At 36.7% G+C, this 23,545-nt stretch overlaps 1 protein-coding gene across 1 annotated transcript in view; it reads left to right on the top strand.

Annotated features, from left to right (window-relative positions):
* The window catches only part of EPRS (glutamyl-prolyl-tRNA synthetase), a 36,660-nt gene that overhangs the window by 12,081 nt on the left and 1,034 nt on the right, over window positions 1-23,545 (top strand). Inside the window, exons 9-31 of the mRNA XM_029965138.1 lie at window positions 97-330; window positions 1,791-1,875; window positions 2,180-2,239; window positions 4,628-4,738; window positions 6,403-6,539; window positions 7,242-7,449; window positions 7,851-7,963; window positions 8,557-8,674; window positions 8,783-9,154; window positions 10,032-10,262; window positions 10,932-11,177; window positions 11,845-12,075; window positions 12,358-12,623; window positions 13,759-13,810; window positions 14,658-14,867; window positions 15,032-15,104; window positions 15,889-15,968; window positions 16,306-16,407; window positions 17,059-17,214; window positions 17,333-17,530; window positions 17,889-18,062; window positions 19,710-19,870; window positions 21,073-21,151. Coding sequence (XP_029820998.1) covers window positions 97-330; window positions 1,791-1,875; window positions 2,180-2,239; window positions 4,628-4,738; window positions 6,403-6,539; window positions 7,242-7,449; window positions 7,851-7,963; window positions 8,557-8,674; window positions 8,783-9,154; window positions 10,032-10,262; window positions 10,932-11,177; window positions 11,845-12,075; window positions 12,358-12,623; window positions 13,759-13,810; window positions 14,658-14,867; window positions 15,032-15,104; window positions 15,889-15,968; window positions 16,306-16,407; window positions 17,059-17,214; window positions 17,333-17,530; window positions 17,889-18,062; window positions 19,710-19,870; window positions 21,073-21,151 — 3,697 coding nt within the window. The remainder of the gene's footprint in view (window positions 1-96; window positions 331-1,790; window positions 1,876-2,179; window positions 2,240-4,627; window positions 4,739-6,402; window positions 6,540-7,241; window positions 7,450-7,850; window positions 7,964-8,556; window positions 8,675-8,782; window positions 9,155-10,031; window positions 10,263-10,931; window positions 11,178-11,844; window positions 12,076-12,357; window positions 12,624-13,758; window positions 13,811-14,657; window positions 14,868-15,031; window positions 15,105-15,888; window positions 15,969-16,305; window positions 16,408-17,058; window positions 17,215-17,332; window positions 17,531-17,888; window positions 18,063-19,709; window positions 19,871-21,072; window positions 21,152-23,545) is intronic.

The raw sequence follows: 23,545 nt of genomic DNA on the forward strand, positions 1-23,545 counted from the left end.
AATACATGAATATAAATTATGCTTAGTTTAAATGTTTACATGGGAGGAAAGTGTTTTGTTCTTCTGCCCTGCTAATTAAAGGTCTTTTTTTCTCAGAGTTTATCCCACATATGACTTTGCCTGCCCTATTGTTGATAGTATTGAAGGTGTCACACATGCATTGAGAACAACTGAATACCATGACAGAGATGAACAATTCTACTGGATCATCGAGGCACTGGGCATAAGGAAACCATATATATGGGAGTATAGCAGGCTAAACCTCAACAACACTGTGCTCTCTAAGAGAAAGCTTACGTGGTTTGTCAACGAAGGGCTTGTGGATGGATGGTATGTTACATGTCTCTAGTTCAACATTATTCCCTAAGGTACTTGTGACTGACACATGCTTTTTTGCTTTTGGACAACATGAGTGAATATTTAAACAATATTTAAGAACACGGATTAATTACAGTGGCTTCTGCATGAACAGTGTTTCTGTTTTCTACTCTGCAGTAACTGTGTGCATACATATTCATGTCCTGTGATAAACATGAGGTAGCTTATTTTTGGACTCTGGCTTTTGCTGTGGGTGCCACTTACACATTTTCCACTCTGAGTCATTGGATGCATTCCTAAGTAATGTCAGAAGAAGGCCTGGATTGAAGAACTTCTGGTCCTATCCGTCTCGTCAAATCCATCCTACTTCCCTCCCACCTGCCCTCCCCCTCCTTCTTTCTGTTAATTTTTTCATGTTATTTTGTTTATGCAGATAGTGCTTGGTGGCCTGATAGCCTTAGTATTTACCTAGAAAGGATGAACTGTGGGTTTATGCTTCTGCAAGTAGTTCAGAGTCCAGAGGGGTTCCTTTGTCCGTTCCCACAATGAGCTAGCTGTGGGACCACGCCATCTGAAGTCATCTTGTAGTACAGGACTCAACATTGTCCATGGATTTCTTCAAAGTTGGCCAGCTGCTGGTAGTGCTTTTCCTGAGCTGGTGTTAGGTGATTCTGTGCTCAGCCCATGAGAGCATCATTTTACACAATTTCCTGGGCTACCTGGTTGTCATGCTCACATGTGCCAAGTGTGCTCTTTTTTTTGGTTGGTTCTATTTGTCAATTGTGTTGGAAGCATAGATTCCTACCTTATGTATGGAGCCCCTCTGCTGAAGCTAAATTTATCCTTTCCCCCCCCGCATTTTCTTTTTTCCTAGAGGTATAGCTGGTCTTATGATGACCTTTCCTTCACTAAGCTTCCCTGTTTTAGGTCCTCAGCAAGGTTTGATTTGTTTTCCCACCACCTCATGTGTTACATTTCAGATTAGGTATTTTTATTTATTTCTTGCATTAGAGAAAAAAAAAATCATAGAATTCTGTCATGTTATCAAGAGATAACATTGTCATGGTCACTCACCTGTTTCTGGTTTCTCTTGAGCAAGAAAGAATCAAGCCCTGTTGTTTCAGGTTCCATTATTCAGTTGCCATTGGAAAAGAAGTAATGGGATAGGGATATAACTTTTGCCTTGCCCATTTTTGAGAGACTTAAGATTTCACAGATATAGGAAAGGAGCCACTTCACTGATGGATGGCTTCCCTTCCTGAGGTGAAGTAGAAGAAAACCTACCCGGTACATTTTGTATGGATGAGAGCTCAGTCTTTTCAGTTAGATCTTCTCATCTAGCTCTTTGTTCACTGAGAAAAATACACTGAAACTGCACCTTTTGTGCGTGGCAGTATTATTTAAGTTTTTTTATCAGTGTAAGTAGTAGGTAGAATTTAGCATGTGACACTAATGCAACATTTTTCTACTAGGGATGACCCAAGATTTCCCACTGTACGTGGTGTCTTAAGAAGAGGCATGACAGTTGAAGGGCTAAAACAGTTTATTGCTGCTCAGGTGGGTGTTCTCTTCTGATTCTTTGAATCTCCCTTGATAAGGACAAGCTTTTGTGAAGCTTGTCACTGGGATGTTTCTTTTTATGAAGGTTTGCTCCTTTTATGTGTACTGCTTCAACAACGGCAAAATGGACTTGGAGGTTTCTTACTTCAAAAAGTGATTATTTGGCAGCTTAAGATACCTTTCTAAACTGTTTTGATTAAAGCAAATCCTAGAGGGTTTGTAGTTTAAAGGACTTTGTTTTAAATGAATCTAAGAGCTAGAATATTTATATTAATGTGTTGGTTTGTTTTTTTTTTCCCAGGGCTCCTCTCGATCTGTTGTGAATATGGAGTGGGATAAAATTTGGTCCTTTAATAAAAAGGTATGTGCTTACTTGAATTTGCTGCTACTCCCGATATCCTCTTTCTGGGATATGTAGAGAATCCAGCGTTCATTGGAGTGCTTATCACAACAAGTAGCAGTTGCAGTCTGTTGCATCATTTGGCACACTTTCAGGAAAATGGAATGTCCCCACCCCTTTCTAACCTGAAGAAGCACTAATCCTATTGATTGTCCTATGCCAATACTTACTTGCCTTAGTACAGGAAAAGATAATGATATTTGCTGTAAATCTGATATGAAACCTGCATTTCATTTTTCTGCTTTCAAGCTGCGAGCTATCTGTAAGAAGGTATTACTTAATGCTTTTTACCTTAGCATATAGCTTACAGTGCTGTAAGCATACATAGCATAAGCTCTCATTTTGCAGCTTCATAGCACAGTCACGTTTGCTTGTATAACAGGAGCTCTACAAACCCACTGAAAATGCATCATTCCTAAGTTTTAATTGGAATTGCCCATTTCTGGTTTGACTTATTTGTTAACGTGAACACAAATCTTACTCGAATCGATCCACGTTGGCCGCGTTTCCTTTCTGTGGCAAAAGGACTAACGCGCTGCATATCCTGCCTGTGGAGATAAAGCCAGCACTGCTGAAGTTTCTGACTGGATGTCAAATCAGGAATATTGCATCTTGACATGATTAGTCGCTTTTTGGCAGCGGATGCTTGGACACTATAATAAGGCGAATTGTTTCAATGCGGATTGCATATTTTGTGTGATTGTGGAAACACCTGTTATTTTGCATTGGGATTCCTGCTTGGTTTTGCTTAGACAGTAACCAAATCCGTTCATTTAATAGTTTTTGCTTGTCTGGCATGTGTCTTGTATTTCTTCATATATTTTGCATTTTATCTGCTACATACACATAGGTTTATGAATTGGTTCTTTCTGTTGCTGCATAAATACATTTAGGACTAACGACTGGTTTGGGGGGAAAAACCCACAATGAACTTTCAGGGCTCTTTTTTTTTTAATTGGCTTTTAAACTGAGTTTCTCAGACTCAACCCCTTGGACAGCACCATAACTTATTAACCAATTTCATTTACATGTATTTTTGCAATCTGCAATATGAACAAGAACAATTAGTTGCTTACAGGTTATTGGTTGCTGAGCTCAAAGACTTCATCAGTGTGAGAGAGCTCATATTTTATATGTGATACTACTGCCTTTTTAGCATTAGTCATCTGAGGAAGGATTGTGAGTTTTAATAAGTAAAATAAAGAGCCTGGTAATATCACTATAAAATTCAGTCGTTTAATTATCAAAATTAAGATATTAAAATCACGTAGCACACCTACATTTTGAGATACACACACAAGTGTTTTTTTAAAGTGTGCATCAAACATTTAGGAGTCTGACTTCAGTGACTACTAACTTACAAATATGTAACTTCTTTAAAGTGTATCATCATGTCACCCTACTTGCTAATGTCAAGTAATTAGATGCTAAATATTTTTTCAAAAATATAGAAAAATATATAACTGTAGTTTTTCACTTGAGCAGGAATAAACTAAGGGGAAAAAAAGTCACTTCATATTAATAAAAGCAGGTGTTTTCCTTTGTATTAGTTTCCAATTAAACTGGTAGATCTCTGATACTGCTTTTGACCTTAGATGACTGTTTTACTTGAATTGGGTATATAAGTGCTTTTGAGCCAATACTGGCAAACCAGTATTTCAGGTATGAAGAGTGCTGTGAAAAACTACAGCAGCTGAGTTTGATAAAAGGCAGTAAAAATCCAGGAAGACATTTAAGTGGCACCTTTTTCTTGCCAATCTCATGTTTTAGAAATCCTAATGAAGTCAGTGTTACGGTGTTGCCTTATTATAGTATCTAATGTGTCTGTATTAAAATTGCAGACTTAATTGGTGCTTCCTCTATAGCCAAGTCTGTCCCAGATTCTGCTGGAGTACTGACCTGGAAAATAAGTATGGGATCAGGTCTGATGCTGCTGGAAAAAGAACAAACTCCACTGATAAATTACTGCTTTAAATTCAACTACCTAGAGAGAAAGTGTTCCAGATGTAATAGCCTATGTGTGTAGTAAAACTATATCAAAGCGTATTTTGATGTCTTCCCTATGAGGCAGTGGGTCATAGTTTTGGTTACTTCAGGTGTCAGTAGTACCCAATTCATAGTTTTTACTCAGAGTATTTTAGTAAAGATTGGAAACTGTGAAGTATTACCACTGTTTTCTCACTATTCTATTGCTTTGGATGAGAGTGATATTAAAGCAAACTTAAAAAAAATGCAGTAACATAAAGAATACCAGTTAATATTCCTTTTTTTGTGGTTAATGTTTTGTACAGCATCTTATTTGTCTGTCAATGTCATATATTCATGATCCACCTCATTTATTTTCTGTAGGTTATAGACCCAGTAGCACCTCGGTACACTGCTTTACTGAAAGATGCAGTGGTCCCAGTAAATATTCCTGAAGCTCAAGAGGAGATGAAAGAAGTGGCTAAACATCCAAAGGTTCTTGCTTTACTCTCTTAATATTCTGGTATTGCAGATCAGTAAGTTTGGAAAGTACCTTGGCTTGGAGCAGTCAGCAAGGAGAGTCCTGCTTTTACCTTATTCAGACAGCATGAGATAAACCCAAGGTGTTCTTTTTTTTCCTCAGAATTGTCAAAAACTGGGCAACAAATAAATGTGTTCGTTCTTCTAAGAGCCCATAGGAAGCTGCTTTTGTAAATATGGAGAATGCACACAAAAGGTGCATTGAAAGGCCTCTCTGGGAGTTTTCAGAAGAGTTGAGACGTTACAAGTCTGAAGTGCTGCTCAGACTTTTTATTGTTTGATCCTATTTTTCACAGAGAAGTTTAAATATAAAATCTTATTCAAGCTTTATGGATATACTACAGTAGACACTGCTTATCCGTAACAGTGAGGAATGCAAGAGATGTTTTTTAAATAATTCATAAAATTAGACTTATGTGGAGAAGTGATATATTGACCTGTTAATTCTACTGTCTCTGGGTATTGTTTTAATAAGACTTTTACATTTGTATAGCAAATAGTTATTATCAAAGGCTAAGAACTTGCAAATTTGTTACTCTTAGTATCCAGTGAACAGAATAATAATCCGGAAGAAGGGGAGTATGTTACAGATGCAATTCTTTTTTGCACTACAATTAACAAAGATGCTTTCCTTTGAGTGTAGCATCTCAAATTGTACTTAGGCTTCACTGAAAGCATCTCTTAGTTATATATGCACTTACATACACTTACAGGGAGAAACAAGTGAATATTGCTGAGGCTTTCCTTTGTTTCTTTGTTTTGATTTTGTTGCTCCAAGTGTTCCTGTAGCCATTTCTTGTAACTGTCAGTCGGACATCTAGTTTCCCCTCTTCCCCATGGCTGATAACAAGGAAACAGGTTTTGAGCAGATGCAAGTGAGAACTGCACCTTGAGTTGACCCTTGAGTGACTCTTCAAGGGTCAAAAAGTCTGAAGTTGGGTCAGATGCAAGCTAGCCTATTAAAACTTTGATATTAATAATAAATGCTGCCTCCAGTATATAATGAAATAAATACTGACCAGAAGAAACAAATTGCAAACTCTTGACCAACTGACAGAGTCTGAACTCACAACTGTCTGCCTTTAAAAAAAAAAGTTTATCTTGATTGTTGAGATGCTTTAAAGCTGAATATTTTTTAATGTTATAAGTGATATAGTTCTGGTTTCTGTCTTTAAAAATATATGGAAGAAGCTGGAAGAAGCTCCATATGTATTTCCATATTAATTGTATAAAAAAACAAAAGTGAGAGTTATGAAATTAGTTTTGAAGGGAATTTGCGTAGCAAAATGGAAGCATGAGAAAACCTTTGTTTTTACCTGTGAGATCTTAAAAATGTATAGACCTTATGGAAAAGGGATATGCTATCAGTGGTGCTGGAGCTAGTATTTGATAGAAGATAGGATTTTTTCTAGTGTACTGTCAGAGGAATGCATGCAACACCTGTGAACAAGAAACTAGAGAGCTGTGGAAGAATACTGTAGCTCTGCATTACTTTTATTGTCCATCTTCTATCTTCATCTGTCTCCTATCATAAATAAAATAGTGTTCTAGCACTGCATTAGCTTTAGTCAGCTTATATAATAACAATCTATCCTTTGAAATTAAATCATCATTCACAGAATGCCGATGTTGGGTTGAAACCTGTGTGGTACAGCTCCAGAGTCCTGATCGAGGGCGCAGATGCAGAGACCCTGACAGAGGGAGAGGTTGTTACATTCATAAATTGGGGCAATATTATCATCACCAAATTAAACAGGTAACCTGATTAGTGGGAGATGAAAGTAAATTTTTATTTACAGCTTTTTGTTGATTTTTCTTTTAATAGGAAGCTTATAACAATAAAATATTAATGGTTGCTCATATATGTCCATCCCATGATTCTGTATATAGATCTCTGCTTTGAAATATGCCACAAAACTGCATTTTAGCATAGAGTGTATTTTACTGCAGATTCAAGTCTGAAATCACCAGTCAGCCCTGATACTGCATGTCCCTCTCATTGCTGTGGTAATATTTCCACCGTGAAACAGTTTTTTCAGACAGAAAAAAACCATCTGGAATTTTAACAACTTCTACCCTGTAACAAATCCTGCTTTTGCATACTAAGGAACTAAACCTGTCAGTGTCAGTTGCAGAACTGTTGAGGTGCTGAAGGAGACATTAATGTCATCACAGCATCCTTGAAATGGTTATGTTGAGACAGTGGCAGAGTGGGGTGAGTTGGGATGTTGAACATAAATATGTAAAGATTTTTTCCTGTGCTTTTCACTCTATATTGATATTTAAGAAAACAAAACTAAAGGAAAACTTCAGGAGTGAATACACTCTTTCGTTTTCAACATCTCACTTCAAAAATGAACTCTGAACCTTGTTTTTCAGTGAATCTATTCACTGAAATCTGTAGCATTGAATCAGAACTGATCATTTAGGCTTTCCTCTTATTTCTGTTTTCCTGTAGAAATTCAAGTGGAAAAATTGTGTCCATCAATGCCAAGTTGAATTTGGATAATAAGGACTTCAAAAAAACAACTAAGATCACTTGGTTAGCAGAAACTCCACGTGCACCCCTCATCCCAACTGTCTGTGTTAATTATGAGCATCTGATCACTAAACCAGTTTTAGGCAAGGATGAAGACTTCAAGCAATATATCAACCGAAATAGCAAGGTGAGTTATCTTTCTGTCCCCTTTAATTCCACAAAACTTGGTGTTTGGTGGTTTTGGGGTTTTTTTTTTAAACGTTCAGTGTTTCTGGTTGGATTAATTTGTCAAGCAAGTAAATCATGTGCTGGTGTTTCCGTTTAACCTCTCATCATTTCAAAATTAAAATTTGACTCGCATTTTCTTAAGTGTTACCTGACTTTCACACCTCAGGGACCAATAGTTTGAGTTTTTGTCTTGGTACATTCTTATGATGTGGCATTTTCTTGCTAGTACTTGTTCAGCTGCCCTTGGAGTTAACTAACATTTTAGCACTTCCGAAATGAGAAAATCACTACTATCCTTCTACAGCTCTACTGGTTTTTGTGCTCTGTTAGACATGGACTGATTTCTTTCAACACTTACAGCAAGAAGAACTGATGTTGGGTGATCCTTGCCTTAGAGACTTAAAAAAAGGAGACATCATCCAACTTCAGAGGAGAGGATTCTTTATTTGTGATCAGCCCTATGAGCCAGTGAGGTAAGCTACCTAAGAATGGCTTAAACAGACATCATAGAATTTGCTTTAGCTTGCTGTGTTTTAGTGTTTTCACACACACATTGGCAAGAGTAATGTTGTCTGCAAATATTTTCCCCCTCACCATGACCTTTCTGTGGAGTATTTCTGTGGACAGGCTTTTGGCTTGTATGTTCCTGCCTTTTCAAACTGTCTTTAAGCCAAATACATGACACTTTTGGTGCACCCCACCTTACTTTGACTTCCTTGTGATTTGAAGTACAAGAATTAAGGAACAGTGCTACAGAACAAAACAGGCATTTTCCCAATTAGAGCATGCACATAGTATTGCACACTTCTTTGGCAAGCTATCAAACATCTACACTGCAAGTAATAACATAAACATATATATTAATATTATAGAATAAAATGGTACATAAGAGGAATCAGTGCAGATCCCCATTTATGTAACTTCGGGTAACTACAGTTGTGTACAAAGGTAAATTTAAAGTTGTGCGTGAGCATCTCCTAGGAAGAGTAGAACATTTGTTTCAATAAAGGTTAATGTGTACGTTGTATTTCCTTTATTGTTGTGTTTTCTATAAATCCTCTTATAGTCCTTACAGCTGTAAGGATGCTCCATGCATTTTGATTTACATCCCTGATGGACACACCAAGGAAATGCCAACATCTGGGTCAAAAGAGAAGGCCAAAGCTGAAACTGCAAAGAAAGAGGTAAACTTGTGGTTTAGAAAAGTGCCATAAAATGTATTACTGTACATCTATTTCTGTACCAGATTATCATGCTGAATACTTGGCTTTCTTTTTCTTTTTTTTTTCAAGGCTAGTTCAACTGTAAAAGGAAAATCTGCTCCACTTGTTGGTCACACCTCTACTCCAACCTGTAGTGTATCTGAAGGTCACCTGATCATTTACAACAGGGTGTCTGCACAGGGTGATATAGTTCGTGACTTGAAAGCTAAGAAGGCAGCAAAGGAAGATATTGATAAAGCTGTGAAACAATTGCTGGCCTTGAAAGCAGAATACAAAGAAAAGACAGGCCAGGAGTATAAGCCTGGAAATCCTCCAGTGTCCATACCTGCACAGTCGTCAAAGCTTGAGACCTCTGGTACCCTGGACAGTAAAGCTCTGTATGATAAAGTAGCAGCACAAGGAGAAGTGGTCCGAAAACTGAAAGCTGAGAAAGCATCTAAGGTGGCTGATTTTTTTTGGTCTGGGTTTCCATAGCCCATAGTTCTCTGTTTGTGGAAGTGAACGGGTGCTTGTGGATCCAGGTTCTCATAGTGATCATTGTTTGGACTGGGCTCTGTTCTGTCAAGACTCGTGTTTTCCAATACTTACTTCTTCAGTTAGATTTGTATGACAGTTTGTGTTAATATTCATAAAGATACACGTGAGTTCCCCTATTTCTTAGACTGCTGTTCTGAAATGTGGACAGGATTCATCCCACAGCATGAGTTGATTAAGTATCCAGATCTGGTCCTTGGAGTTAAAATGCCCTGCAACATTTATTTGTTTATTTAACTCAGTATGGTCAAATCATGTGACTTCATAGGATTGACTTGTTGCTATTTGGACCTTAAAAAACGGAAGCCCCAAAATCAGAAAGGAGAAGAAAGGTCCAAATACTACAGATATTTTTGAGACATCTTCCCCTCTGGAATGGAGCATGGAAAATGTAGCTACTATTAGCTGTGTTCTTTCTATTCTTTCTAATGCAGAACAAGAAAAGGTAGAAAATAACACACTCTGCCTGGTGGTTGAATAATGTTAATAGTAGTGTCTTGGTGACACCATAAAATCTAAATAAATGGGAAGATCTAAACTAATTTATTGTTATAATTTTACTTAGGACAGTGAAGGCTGTATATTACATAGTTGGAATTACCTTATTAAAATAGGAAAGTAGTAGGGAAAACTTCTCTGAACAACTCTACTAAATAGTTAAGAAAATGGAATAGGTGTGCATAAGCTGCATGTCTTTTCATGAAAGTTTTTATGGTACACTTGAGAGTCTTATGTTTCTGTATCTTTCTTCCTCCCTCTTTCTGCCCCTTCCTTTCTCTTTCAGGATGAGATAGGTGCTGCAGTGGAAGTCCTTTTATCCCTAAAGGCAGCATATAAACAGCAGACAGGCCAGGAGTACAAACCTGGAAGCCCACCTGTGGTCCTTGTCCCTCCTCAGTCTTCTCCTGTTTCTACTCTTCCTTCCCCATGTCCAGTAGACAGCAAGTCTCTGTACAACAAAGTAGCTGAACAAGGCGAAGTGGTCCGCAGGCTCAAATCGGAGAAAGCCTCAAAGGTGCACTAGCTGTGGATACTTCTGAGTGCAACAGTATCTTCAGTTTAGACTAAAACCTAATTGCAAGTTTTGTGAAACTCCAGGAGCAAAATATAAACAAGTTCTGTGAAGTGCTTTCCCAAGTTCTCCTGAGCCGATGATATGGCTGACTGCATGAGTTCTGTGATAGTGCATGGAAAATAAGTAACTTCTTTTTTTAGTGATACATGATAAGTGAAGCAGAAGAGAGGCAGTAACTTGAAAAAGACTGTAACTCGAAGCCAGAATGGTGATAATAAATTAGGGACTTATTTGATTGTGACCAAAGAACCATTCTTTATTCAGAGTCTTGAGTATTTGCTGCCTTTCTCCAGTGTACAACTCATGGACTGCTGTAACTGGAGGGGTCTAAGCCACCTAAATGGGAGGCTTTCAAGGGCACAGAAATCAGCCCCTGCATATACTGCCTGATTCAGTCCTTTGATGTACAACTTGTAGGTGTTCTGCCTAAAAAGTTTTACCCCAAAACTCAATAATGGCAACTGATACTAACAAGATAACTCTAGATGTTTTATTACAACAGCTGTGTTAGTGCCATTCTGGTAAAGATTGTGTTATCTCAGCTATTGTGTTACATCTCTGTTATTTCTACCTTTATCTGCAACTGCTGTTTTTTCTTTCTTGCTTCAGGAAAAAATAGATGAGGCTGTGAAAATTCTTTTAAGCCTAAAAGCAGAATATAAACAAAAGACAGGTCAAGAGTACAAGCCTGGAAATCCACCTTCAGCTCCTCCTTGTATATCTTCTACACTTCCATCTTCTGTATGCTGCAGTAACTTGGCAACCTGTAGCTTAGTGGATGGGAAAGCTCTTTATGATAATGTAGCTCAACAAGGGGAAGTGGTACGAAGGCTCAAAGCAGAGAAAGCTTCCAAGGTATAATAGTAATGTGAGAGTAAGCAATTGTAATTCTTACCACATTTCGCCACTGGAGGGAAATCTTTCACCAAGTGATGTTCAAACTCCCCTGTGTCCAGGTCATGCATGGTCTGATAAGGCCAAACAAGACTATGCTGATGTTGGATACTTTCTTGACTCTGAGGTGTAGAAAGTCAAACTTAACCTCTCATGTCTAGATGAATAGGCACAAGCATGGCAGACGCCAACCTTGCAGAACTTTTTAATGTATTTTACTTTTTCTTGCTATATTTGAGACAAGTGACTAAAAAAGTATCTAGTGCGCTGCAACAATAGCAAGACTGTTCTAAACTTCACAAAACATCATCAGTGATGATTGGTTGTCTTGCTTTGGTTTTGTTGTGTTTTTTGAAAGATCTTTTTTGAAAGAGGTTACTGTATTTTTAATGTAAGTTCTGCTGCAATTTTTAACAGGCTGTACTGGCCGTATGGGCTGTGGGAATATTCTGATACAATGTGACAGCTCTCAAAAACACTCCTATTGCTTGGGGAAGAGTCCTCCACTTATTATAAAACACTGTTTATTGCTAGGTGGAAATTTTATTTTCATAGCCTGAAAATCAATGCTTCTTGTCAGTTCTCTTTAATTCTCACCGATACATCTTGCTGTTTCTCCCCCATACAGGACCAAATAGATGAAGCAGTAAAACTCCTCCTCTCTCTAAAAGCTGACTACAAGGAAAAGACTGGGCAGGAGTACAAGCCAGGACATCCACCAGCAGCTCAAGGGGCTTTGCCTCAGGCACCAAACACAGTACCCAGTGGTCCAGACACTCCTGAAGCTAAAGCCCTGTTTAGCAAAGTAGCTCTTCAAGGAGATGAAGTTAGGAAATTAAAAGCAGAAAAAGCAGATAAGGTAAGAACATACATACTGTAATACAAAAACGTAATATATGTATTTAAATCTAAAAGTGTATTTGAAATTCAGCGTGTTATGGGAAGTAGAAATGTACGTTTAGAATAGGTAGCATTTGAATTATGAGATCTGAAACATACTTTTAAAATCAGTCCTCTCAGATATAGTCCTTAAAATGTTAACACATGGAAGTTTGGTTTTTTGGTGGGCTAGAGCCATGTTATTCCTGTGATTTCTCTATAAATTTCTTTTTTTTTTCTTTTTTTTTTTTTTCTCTGCAAGGAAAAGATAGATGTAGCTGTTAAGGAACTTCTTCAGTTGAAGGCCCAGTATAAGTCTGTTGCAGGAGTTGACTATAAACCAGTTTCTGCTAGTGGTGTAGATGACAAAGACAAGAAGAAGAAAGAGAAAGAGAACAAGTCTGAGAAGCAGAGTAAGCAACAGAAGCAAAATGATGGCCCTAAAAAAGAACCTTTGCAAGGACAGAGTGGTAATGAGCGTTCCTCAGATGGATCAGGAGAGGGTCAAGGCCCCAAGAAACAAACAAGGTAAAGATGCAGTCTTAAATCTTATTTGATAGAAACTTCAACTGTTTACCTCTATTCAGATTTAGAGTTTCACAGGTGTCTCATTTCACTGAAAAATGTGGACATCTGCAAAATAACTGTGTTCATAGTTAGGATCAAGCCAAAAGCAAGTTACCAAAGTTTATTTAGTGTCAGCTGTGCCTCAGCATCCTATGCTGTTACTGTCATTGAGAACTTGCTGTGCTTCATTATTTGCTTCTACAAATGTGCTGCTGTGTCTTGCTCAGTATAATCCCTGGCGAAAAAACACAAACCCTTGTACCAGGGTTTCCAGAATATTTTTTGTTAGGACCTTGAAAAGTATAGCCCAACCCAGAGCAAGGCACTGCTGGTGGTGGAACTTTTCAGTGATGATTGCTGTGCATTCCTTCTTCTGCTTCCATCTTGAAAGTTTAGAGGTCTTGCTACAGCATGTATTATGCATCACTATGTATTTCCTGTTTCATGTACATAAATCATGTATTAGAGGCAGAGACATGGTTATTTTGTATAGAAATTATGCCAGAAATATATATTTTTCACCCTTAAAACTTCTCTGTAGAAATATTGAAACTTCTACCTACTGTCATTTGAGTTTGGTGAGTTTAACCTTCTTTAGAGTCTTGTAGTTTTTTGATTGTAGTGTCAGTTTTCTATCTTGAACGGTGTGACTGATATTCACATGAATGGTAAATTCAAGTTGCATATCTTCCTGAAATTGTAGCCACTGACTAGGTAAGAAGTTTTAAAATGAAGAGTAAAACAGCTTACACACAGGTCTGGTTAGTCTTAAGTTCTTACTGGAGGAGATTGGATTTTTTAATGCATCATTGTGAGATTCTTTGATACAACAATGGTGAGAATTAGAAGGGTTCAAGCAGTAGTAAAGAAACTATTCTTTATTAAATATTCTTGTTAGCCAAGGTAAGGAAACACTAACAATTCCTCCCACCAAAAGTTAGCTTTATAAAGTAAAACTAAAATATTCTGGTTCATGGCCCTCTTTTTCTGGCCCTCCTCCACCCCACACCTACTTCCCCCCCCAAAAAAGGGATTAGGATAAATTTCACTGGTAAATGCTGTACAGCACAAATCTGGTTCTTTTCTAATACCATAGGTTGGGTCTAGAAGTTAAAAAAGAAGAAAATCTTTCAGAGTGGTTCTCTCAGGTAAGTGCATATCAATTTAATTATTTCATTCTGTTATAAATGAAGATCTCTTTTGAATTTATATCTTATATTTATGGTTTTGGGTTGTTTTTTTTTTTAAGACACAACAAAGTACTTTCCCTTTTGTATGTCTTACATTGCTATCATGGTCTAAATAGAAGTGCCTGGATTAAAGAGCTGAATAAATTTAGGAAGCTGTAAAAAGGAAGAGTCAACCACCCCACTGCATATATATAATAAATATATATGATTTTCTTAATTCATACCTGAATTCCTCTTCCCATTAAGAGTGTAAAACTTCAGTGAAGTGATAGGAATTTCACAGACTTGGGAGTTTTATTTCAGCTCAAGGTGATGCATAATAAAAGTTAGAATCTGTTGATACTGAATGAGTTTTCTGGCTTGTGAGATTCAAAACAACTAGAGTAGAAATGATTAGTTTAGATTAGTCTGCTTAGGAGAGATTGTAACTAGGTATCAGTGGTCTGTACATTGTCTCTCAGTAGTATAATTTTTGCATAAGGTCTAAAAATCTCTTCAGACATGAGTTAGAGACATTTCTTACAAAAGTGCAGTTTTTTGGTTCCTGTTAGTCTCTTACTTGGATTCAAGAAATTCAGGTTTAGTTAAGTGTTTACATTATTCAGATCTATTATTAAACTTAATGTTCCTGATTAACTTTCTCTAGATAATACAAGCATCTTAAAGTATATCTTAGTTGCTCACTTTCTGAGCACAAATACTTTTGAATAGCAGACTTCTCTTAAAGTGCATGCCACACACTTGAATTACTGAGCGTTCTTTGTGTATAAACTGAAACTTCAGTATCCAAATGATCTTTTGAAAGGTGATCACAAAAGCAGAGATGATTGAATACTATGATGTGAGTGGCTGTTATGTTCTCCGTCCTTGGGCTCATGCTATTTGGGAAGCTATCAGAGACTTCTTCGATGCAGAGATCAAGAAACTTGGAGTGGAAAACTGTTACTTCCCAATGTTTGTGTCCCAGGCTGCCTTAGAGAAAGAGAAGTCTCATATTGCTGACTTTGCTCCTGAGGTATGCTTCAGAAATTTGTTTTGATCTGACTATAAGAAAACCCAGCCACCTAGTCTGCAGCTGAATATGAAAGTTGGGTTTGGGTTGGTTTGGTTTTGTTTTTTTTTTTTACCAAACTTGTTTTGGTTTTGTCATTTTTGTTTTTTTTTCTTTCTTTCTTTTAGGTTGCTTGGGTCACAAGATCTGGGAAAACAGAACTGGCTGAACCAATTGCTATACGTCCCACTAGTGAAACAGGTTGGCCTCTTTTGATGTAGTTTGGCTGTAAAGAGAGCAGTTACAGGTATAGTGTAGCTGATAGACAAGAGTCCCTTTTGAAAAGTGGAAAACCCCATTTTTTAGAATGTTTTCTGTAATTCCTTATAAAAACTTCCTCATTTTCCTGCTGCTTACAGGAACTCTCACAACTATACATTCCCTTAAATAGACTTTTTAAGGAAATGCACAGTTTAGGATTTTTTTTCATTAATATCCTGGAGACTGACTTGCTTTGTCTGAAAAATGTATTTGCTTTTTGGTTTAGAGTGTAAGAAAAATTCTTCAACTGATAATTTTCTCCAGTTTTGCATATATTTTGACTGTAGTTGTGAAATGAGCCTTTACTAAAATGTCCTCTGAGTAATTTAAGGAAGCATTTTAAAACCTGAGGTTGGATGACTTCCTACTTGAGTCAGGTCTAGTAAGGCATCCTGAGATCGTGAGGTCAGTGAATTCCTATTTGTGAACTCAGATGTATTTACATATTGTAAGCCAGTAACTCAAAATTGGTGTCATTAAATAATAAGCTTGGGGTTGTACTTTAACCAGCAGCAAGGAAGCAATTTTGCAGAGACTCAGGATGAAGTGAAAGTACTCCTTTGAAAATATTATGTATTAGGACAAAAAATGTACTTTAAAGGAAATTAAACATAAAAACATAGTTCTCAAGAGCAGAGAGTGTTAAGTTTGCATGTATTAAAAGGAAAGGTTTCACATAAATGTCTGTGTTGTGCAGAGACTCAAAGCTGCTTTCTTTTTACAGTCATATATCCTTCCTATGCCAAGTGGGTGCAGTCACACAGGGATCTTCCCATCAAGCTGAATCAGTGGTGCAGTGTTGTGGTATGTGTGTACACGATTCCTGGGTATCATTATTATGGTTATGTTATCGTAAGTACACTGTAGGGGAATTATTTTATGTGGACTTGGTATGGTGATACTGATCACAGCACATATTTCAAGACAAAAGTGTTAATGTGCTTTATATGATTTGTTTCTAATAAAACATCCTTTATCAATGTATACTGTTGACTATATTAAGTAGAAATCTGTGAATAGTTGACTTTTTATCTTTATTGAGAACTTTCTAGCACTTGCTTATAATCCATTATTTTTAACAATAATTTGACACTTCAGTGTCAATCATAGTGTTCAATGTTTTTTATTTCTGCCCCTCCAGCGCTGGGAGTTCAAACATCCCCAACCCTTCCTTCGCACTCGTGAGTTCCTTTGGCAAGAGGGTCATACAGCATTTGCAACATATGAAGAAGCAGCAGAGGAGGTAAAAAACAATGCACTGGTGCTTTTGCTTTCAGGAAGTTACCTTACTCCATAGCAACACAAACAGATCTTTTACTGTGACCACATAGAAATCTCTCTTCTTTTCTTTGGAGCCCTTGTGAAAAATGCAAAGTATACTCGAACCCATTTTTTTCTCAAATGTAACTCATGTCTGAAACTTTAGTCTCTACAAACAATATGGGGATTTTGAAGAGTGATATAGAGAGTGCTTTCCTTAAAAATTATTTTCCTTAAAAATGAATTTTTCTTAAAAATCTAAATAATGCATTCACATGTCAAGTGCTGGAAGTTTTAACATTTTCTTTGCCCACAAGACAGCTGTTTCATTGAGTGTCATGACATATCTTTATTTAGCAGATGTTCAGACTCTTAGGTGAAGACTAGAAGTCAGTATAACCATTGGACTGGCATTTCTGCTGTGACTCTTCTTGTTTTCTATCATGATTTATAGTTGTAGCTATTTGATTCATAGAAAATAACATCCAAATATTAAAATAATTGATTAGTTTTTAAATACAGTCTTGAGAAAATGTTAAATTTTTAAGATTTCAGACTCTGTCATGTAAAACTATTTCATGATGTAACAAATGCAAAATACTGAGTAATTCTTAAGAGAGTACATTCATCACAGGTGTTGCAGATACTTGATCTGTATGCTCAAGTGTATGAAGATCTCCTAGCAATACCTGTTGTGAAAGGAAGGAAGACAGAGAAGGAGAAATTTGCTGGGGGTGATTATACAACCACTTTAGAGGCATTTATATCTGCCAGTGGAAGAGCTATCCAGGTATTTATCTATTCAAATAATTTTTTTTCAATGAACACAGTAAGGTGAAAGATTTAAACTGATGCTTGATAGACTTAACTTTCCATTGAGTAGAATGTTCTGGGTTCATCTATTTCAGGGAGCAACATCACATCATCTAGGGCAGAATTTCTCAAAGATGTTTGAAATTGTATTTGAAGATCCCAAGAAACCAGGAGAAAAACAGTTTGCTTATCAGAATTCCTGGGGCCTTACAACTCGAACTATCGGTGTAATGACAATGATTCATGGAGATAACATGGGATTGATACTCCCACCTCGTGTAGCCTGTATTCAGGTGTGTAAAAATGCCTTAAACTACCATTTTGTTTCCTTTCTTGTCTTGTAATTCAGGAACATTTCATATTGAGCAGCTGGAAGACTTAACATGGGATAGGAGCTGATTACAGAGTGTGCTGTATAAAGTTTAATACAAATCATCAGGGAACTTGCAGTGCACAAGTCCCCTTTGATAGTCCATCCATTTAAAATAATGTTATCTGTGTTGTTTGTATGAAAAGGGAAATGCATCCTTTATTTCTGAGAACTTGAAGGAAATTACTGGAATATAGGGCCACAATATTGGTTTTAAGTTTTTCTCATAACTAGGAGCTAATTTTTTTATAAAGTAAAGGACATGTCATGTTTTATTGCAGGTTGTAATTATTCCCTGTGGCATCACAAATTCCCTTTCTGAAGAGGACAAAGGGGCTCTGTTGAAGAAATGTAATGAATATTGTAGTAGGCTACTTAGTGTTAAAATCCGTGTCCGGGCTGATTTACGAGACAACTACTCACCTGGTTGGAAGTTCAACCACTGGGAACTTAAGGTACATTTCTTTCCAGGAGGTGTTTTGAAACCTATGTGTGGGGAATATATACAAGATATGTTACATGTGCCTTGTATTCTGTAGGCAGATATTTTCTCTAAATGAAGAATTGCTGCCTGATAATCAGTGATCACTTTCATTAAGAAATGAAGAAAAGATATTTTCTGAGACTTGTTCTGTTTGCGAGGATTTACATGTCAGTAAATTAATGTTATAAATTACTTGCATGTTTAAAAATTTATACTAGTACTTAAGTGTCTCCAGGCTCACAGCAGTGCCTTCTGTGCACACAGTGGAGCAGAGAAGACAGACCTGGACAGCATCAGCAAAGAAAGGAGCAATTTTTTTTTTTCAAAATTGCCATGTTCCCATCATATAGCAGTTGAGAGGAAAAGTTCTGCTTCTTCAAATATAAGAGGCTTTTATAAAACAAAATTAGTGACCAGAATGAAACAGTGGTAGTAATGGTAATTAGAAATTGAATGATGTGTTGTGATGTTATGGGATATTGTATTTTTGTTCTGAATTTAAAGTTAGTTTCGATATATTAATTTTTAGTGTAAGAGGATTGAAGCTAACCAAGTTGTTCAAAGTTCCCATTTTGTCCAACTCTCTTCCCTTTATGTAGCTTATTTTTTTTAAAGGGATTTCTAATACCATGAATCCATGTTGGAAGACTTTATAAATTAAATTAGGTTTATCAGAGAGGCATGGCATGGGGCAAACTTGATTTTTTAATAAAATCTACTAATGTGTCCAACGTGATACATAAACTGCATCTTCACGCTCATTGCAGGCACAGTACACTCATTTTATTGATTGTATAAGAATTTCATAAGGTAAGAAATACAAAGGTGCTGGAATAAAAAGTACAGGAATTAACTGGAAAATATTTTGCCTTATGTACTTTTCAGCTTAGCAGATTTCTAATGTTACTTCCTAAAAGAACCAAGTTATTGGTACTTCGTTTATAATGTCTGGTGTTAGTTCTGTTGCTTTCTTTGGAAATTTTCCTCAGAGATCATTAGGCATTCTTCTTTCACTGGAAAGTACCTAATACTTTCCTGTAAGTTTTAATTATGGAGACAGCTTTTTGTGTGTCATAAATTAGAATGTTCTGTTTAAATTGCTGTTTAATAACAGTTCTGAATGGCTTTTTATGTAGCTTTGTAGTAGGAGTAGATACCTCACCCTTTTGCTATTTGCTGTTAATACAGTTGAAAGTGGTCTGTGAAAACAGAATTAAAATGTATTACTGGATGAGCAAGAACATAATTACTATAAAAGACTTAATAGTTCAGACTTCATAAAGCTGATTTGCAATATCTGGGATAACTGTCTTAGGGCAGCATCAGCTGTGTTTCAATATTACTTTAATGTTGGCACAAATGCAGTCCCGAAGCTAGTGAAGCAAGGTAATGCTCAAGTGAAGAGAGTGTGGATGGGAAAGACAGAAGTACATAAAAGCTGTGGAATATATGGTAATTTATTTTTCTTCCAAAGAAACTTAAATGTGTAAAGTGATTCCATGTTAAGACTGGGCTTAAAAAAACAAGCAAAAAATTACTCACACAGAGACAGAGAGAGAAAATGAACTCTTCTGAAAATTAGTTCTTCATCATAACTTCTAATTTTTTTTTCATGAAGGGTGTTCCAGTCAGGGTTGAAGTGGGACCACGAGACATGAAGAGCCAGCAGTTTGTAGCTGTTAGAAGAGACACAGGACAGAAGCTGACCTTATCTGAACATGAAGCAGAAGATAAACTGAAGCAGATTTTGGAGGAGATCCATGCTAACCTTTACAACAGGTAAATTGAGAGGTACAGTGAATGGCTGTGCTAATCACAGATGCACTTTACCTGTCAGAAGAATTTCTCATGTTGTTGGTTTATCTGTGAAGAGAGACAGGTTAGGCACGTCTTTCTGTTTGTGACATGTAATTTTTCTGTCTCTTGAACTTCTTCACATGCAGTGATAGAACTTTCCTGTTGTTCTCATGAACTTATTTTAAAAAATACTTCTGTGAATTCATGTGAAGTATTAATAAACACATACACCATAAATAGTTCATGGAACAGTATTGTCCCAGTGAAGTGTCTGGAGTACAAGTCTTAGGAGGAGCAGCTGAGGGAGCTGGGGGTGTTCAGCCTGGAGAAAAGGAGGTTCAGGGGAGACCTTATCACTCTCTACAACTCCCTGAAAGGAGGTTGTAGCTGGGTGTGGGTCAGTCTCTTCTATCAGGTAACAACTGATAGGATAAGAGGAAATGGTCTCAAGTTGAACTGGAGGAGGTTTAGATGGTGTGTTGGGAAAGTTTCTTCACTGAAAGTGTGGTCAAGCATTGGAACAGGATGCCCAGCAAAGTAATGGAATCACTGTTCATGGTGGTGTCCAAGAAACTTCAGTAGTTGAAGTTCTGTGTTCAGAAGTGTATTTTAAGACCCTTGACTTCCATAGGATTGTTTTCTTGTAAGCAATCAAATGCTTTTGGAACTGTTATTTGCCCTTACTGCATATGCCAGAATCCCTCACTTCTGTCTCTGCAAATTGTTGTTCATAGCTGCACTGGAAAGAACAGGGTGCTGATACAGCACTGTGGCAGATGAGTTTTTCCATTTTCTTCTGTGGTTATCAAAGTTGTTTACAGGCAGAATATTTTTACCTAGTTAAAAACCATTTTGTGATTTCAATTTAGAACATAATTTAAAAAGAAAAGTGTACCTCTGTAATATTTATTTCTATCTACATCTGGTTAGTGTTGAACTGACATGCACAACAGTGTGAATTAACACGGTGAAAAGTGCAGCAACTTGGAGAATACTCCATCAGCAATTAATCAAAATTTTAGCACTTTGGGAAGCAGTAGAAAGACATAAACTGATTAGGAAGACTGATGAATCTATAACTGTTTTTGTAACTTTTTGTTTTGACTGACTCTGAAAACTTAATTTGGCCAGTGACACTATGTGCATGAATCTGCCCTGACTGAATTTTTTTTGCCTTTTCTTAGAGCGTTTGAGGACCTAAAAAGTCATATGGTGGTGGCCAATAATATGGAGGACTTTCAAAAAGAGCTTGATTCAGGAAAGGTAAGGAAATTTACTACTTCTAATCTTGTGCCTCCACACACTTTGTATCCCTTACAAATAATCAGGGGCTAAAATTTCAAAGATTGTATATGAATGCTACTGTCATTTTTATGGGACTCCCCCCTTACAAGTGGGTGAAGCCTCTCCTGTAAAGCTGCACAAAAATAAATTGCCTTTCCCAAAATTTGTGATACATACTGCTTTCTTCTCTTGCTAAAATATGGTATTTACTGCATACAGTGTTCGCGTTACCGCCGTTCAAAATGTAGTCCTCTGCCAGAGGTGACTGGGGGTCTTGAAGTGACTTACAATGCTGCAGTTTGGTAATTTGCATATGAAATGTGATGTTTTTATCAGAATATGCTTTTCAGAGGGATTGATGTAGACATTTTATTTGGGTTACAATAACCTTACTGTCATTATTCTAATGCCAACAGTGACAAAACACTTATTAAGTCTCATAATAAAGTCCAAGTAAGAGTTTAAAGTACGATCTATTTACGTCAAAGAAGTTTTACCTTTATGACCCCTGAGTAGAAGCCATTGGGTTCATTAAGTGTTACTGCAAGTCAGAAACCTCCTTGGGATGATAGTAAGAATTACCCATCATGTGGATGGTTGAGCTTTACTGATCTAGACATCTGTGGGAAAGTATTGAAGTTTAGATGAGAGGTGAAGTCTTCAGTACAGAATTGAGCTACTGTTTCTTTTTCAGGGATGCACTGACAGAATTTTTTAACCCTGAAATTCTGTCACAGACCAACTTGTGAAATTGTTGATGTATATAAAGTGTTCAAGTGGTAGGATCCCCAGCATAAGTCATTAAGGTTGTGTATTTTATAAAGTGAGATCGGGGGTTTTGTTTACCAGTTAGATCTACTCTGAAAATTTCTGATGAAAAATGCATGAGTGCCAAGAATTCACAAGTACTTATTCCTGGTTAGGCTTGACCTTCCATCACACTATTTTCTTACATTTCTATTGCCCTTAAATTCAATTTAGAACAAGATTTAAGGGAATAATGATGAACTTCAGAGGAGGGACTGATTTAGCATGCTTATGAAGCCAAGGATACAGAGTCTTAAATGTCATTCTGTGCATAGGTGCTATAATAGTAGTACTGCCTTATTTTCCTCCACAAAACTAAACACAAGTCTTTAGTCTTTATTTAACAAATAATTGTGCTCTGCAGAGATGTTTAGCTAGTATTGCTGCTCTCATGTGTCATGATTTCAAGATGTGTCATCACATATCTTTCATCTCTGAATTAAACAAGCACTCTGAAATGATGATTGACTGCCTTCAAATATTTTTACTTTCCAAGTTGGATACTTTGACCATTTTGATCCTTGTGTTATACAAATTTATTATAATCAGCATACCTGAATTGAAGAAAATTGAAAAGATATGTCATTTTGTGTTTGTTTCACTCTCAACCTATATATGTTATATGAACAAAATTTATAGCATTCTGTTAACACTAGCTACTGTTTAATAGGAAAATTTGTAAGCTGACATGCCCCTGTTTAATTCCTGTTGCTGTTTTTCCCTTAGTGGAATTGCAGACTCTTAGTTCTTTAAAAATGAGGACTGTTTCTGTGTTCTTTTAAGTTTCGTGCAAAGTCAATTGAAACTCAAAGGGTAATTACACAGATATTTAAGCAATTTCATTTCACTAACAAAAGATTAATGCAAGAACAGTGTAGTAGAATGATAATAGTTCCTTTTTTCAGTTGCAAGAAAGAGAAGCTATAAAGTGAAGTCTATTAATAAAGGTGTATACACCAGTTAATGGCAAATTGAGAATTTTGCAGTAAGAATGTAAATCTGGTGAAAGACGTAGTGAATAAACCTTATTCACAGTTTAGATAGAATTAAAATGAGATTCTGAAGACTGAATTTAGTAGCTGGTGTTGCCCTCAGCTATCAGCATTACTTAAGTGTTCAAACATGTGTTGGGGGGTGTCTTTTTAACAATAATGCTACTTCTTAGTAGCAAACTGAATTTTCTCTCTGAAAGTCCATTAAAAATGAAAAAAAAATCAGTAAAACTGAATATAACAGTTGGGAAAAGAGATTTGCTACAATAGCTAAGAGTATTACTGAGAGGAGTGTGTAACATTAGCATTTCAACTTTACTTTCCTGATTTTCCTCACTTAAGCTAACTGAAGGAAACAGCAGGAAACCACCCCCACACTCCCAAGAAAAATGTGCTGTTGGCAATTCTGTTTTCTTAAAATATGTATATATAAAATTGTCTTGCTTAGAAAAAAATGAAAATTCATAGTAATGGAATTAAAATGGAAACTTTGTTAGGATGGCACTGTCTTGCGGTGTGTAAGCGAACATTTGTTCTGCAGTTTGAAAATATGAAACTTTTCCTAAACAAAAGA

This window comes from Manacus vitellinus, unplaced genomic scaffold (genome assembly GCF_001715985.3).
Source record: "Manacus vitellinus isolate BGI_N305 unplaced genomic scaffold, ASM171598v3 scaffold_8_pilon, whole genome shotgun sequence".
In the NCBI taxonomy this organism is placed as follows: domain Eukaryota; kingdom Metazoa; phylum Chordata; class Aves; order Passeriformes; family Pipridae; genus Manacus; species Manacus vitellinus.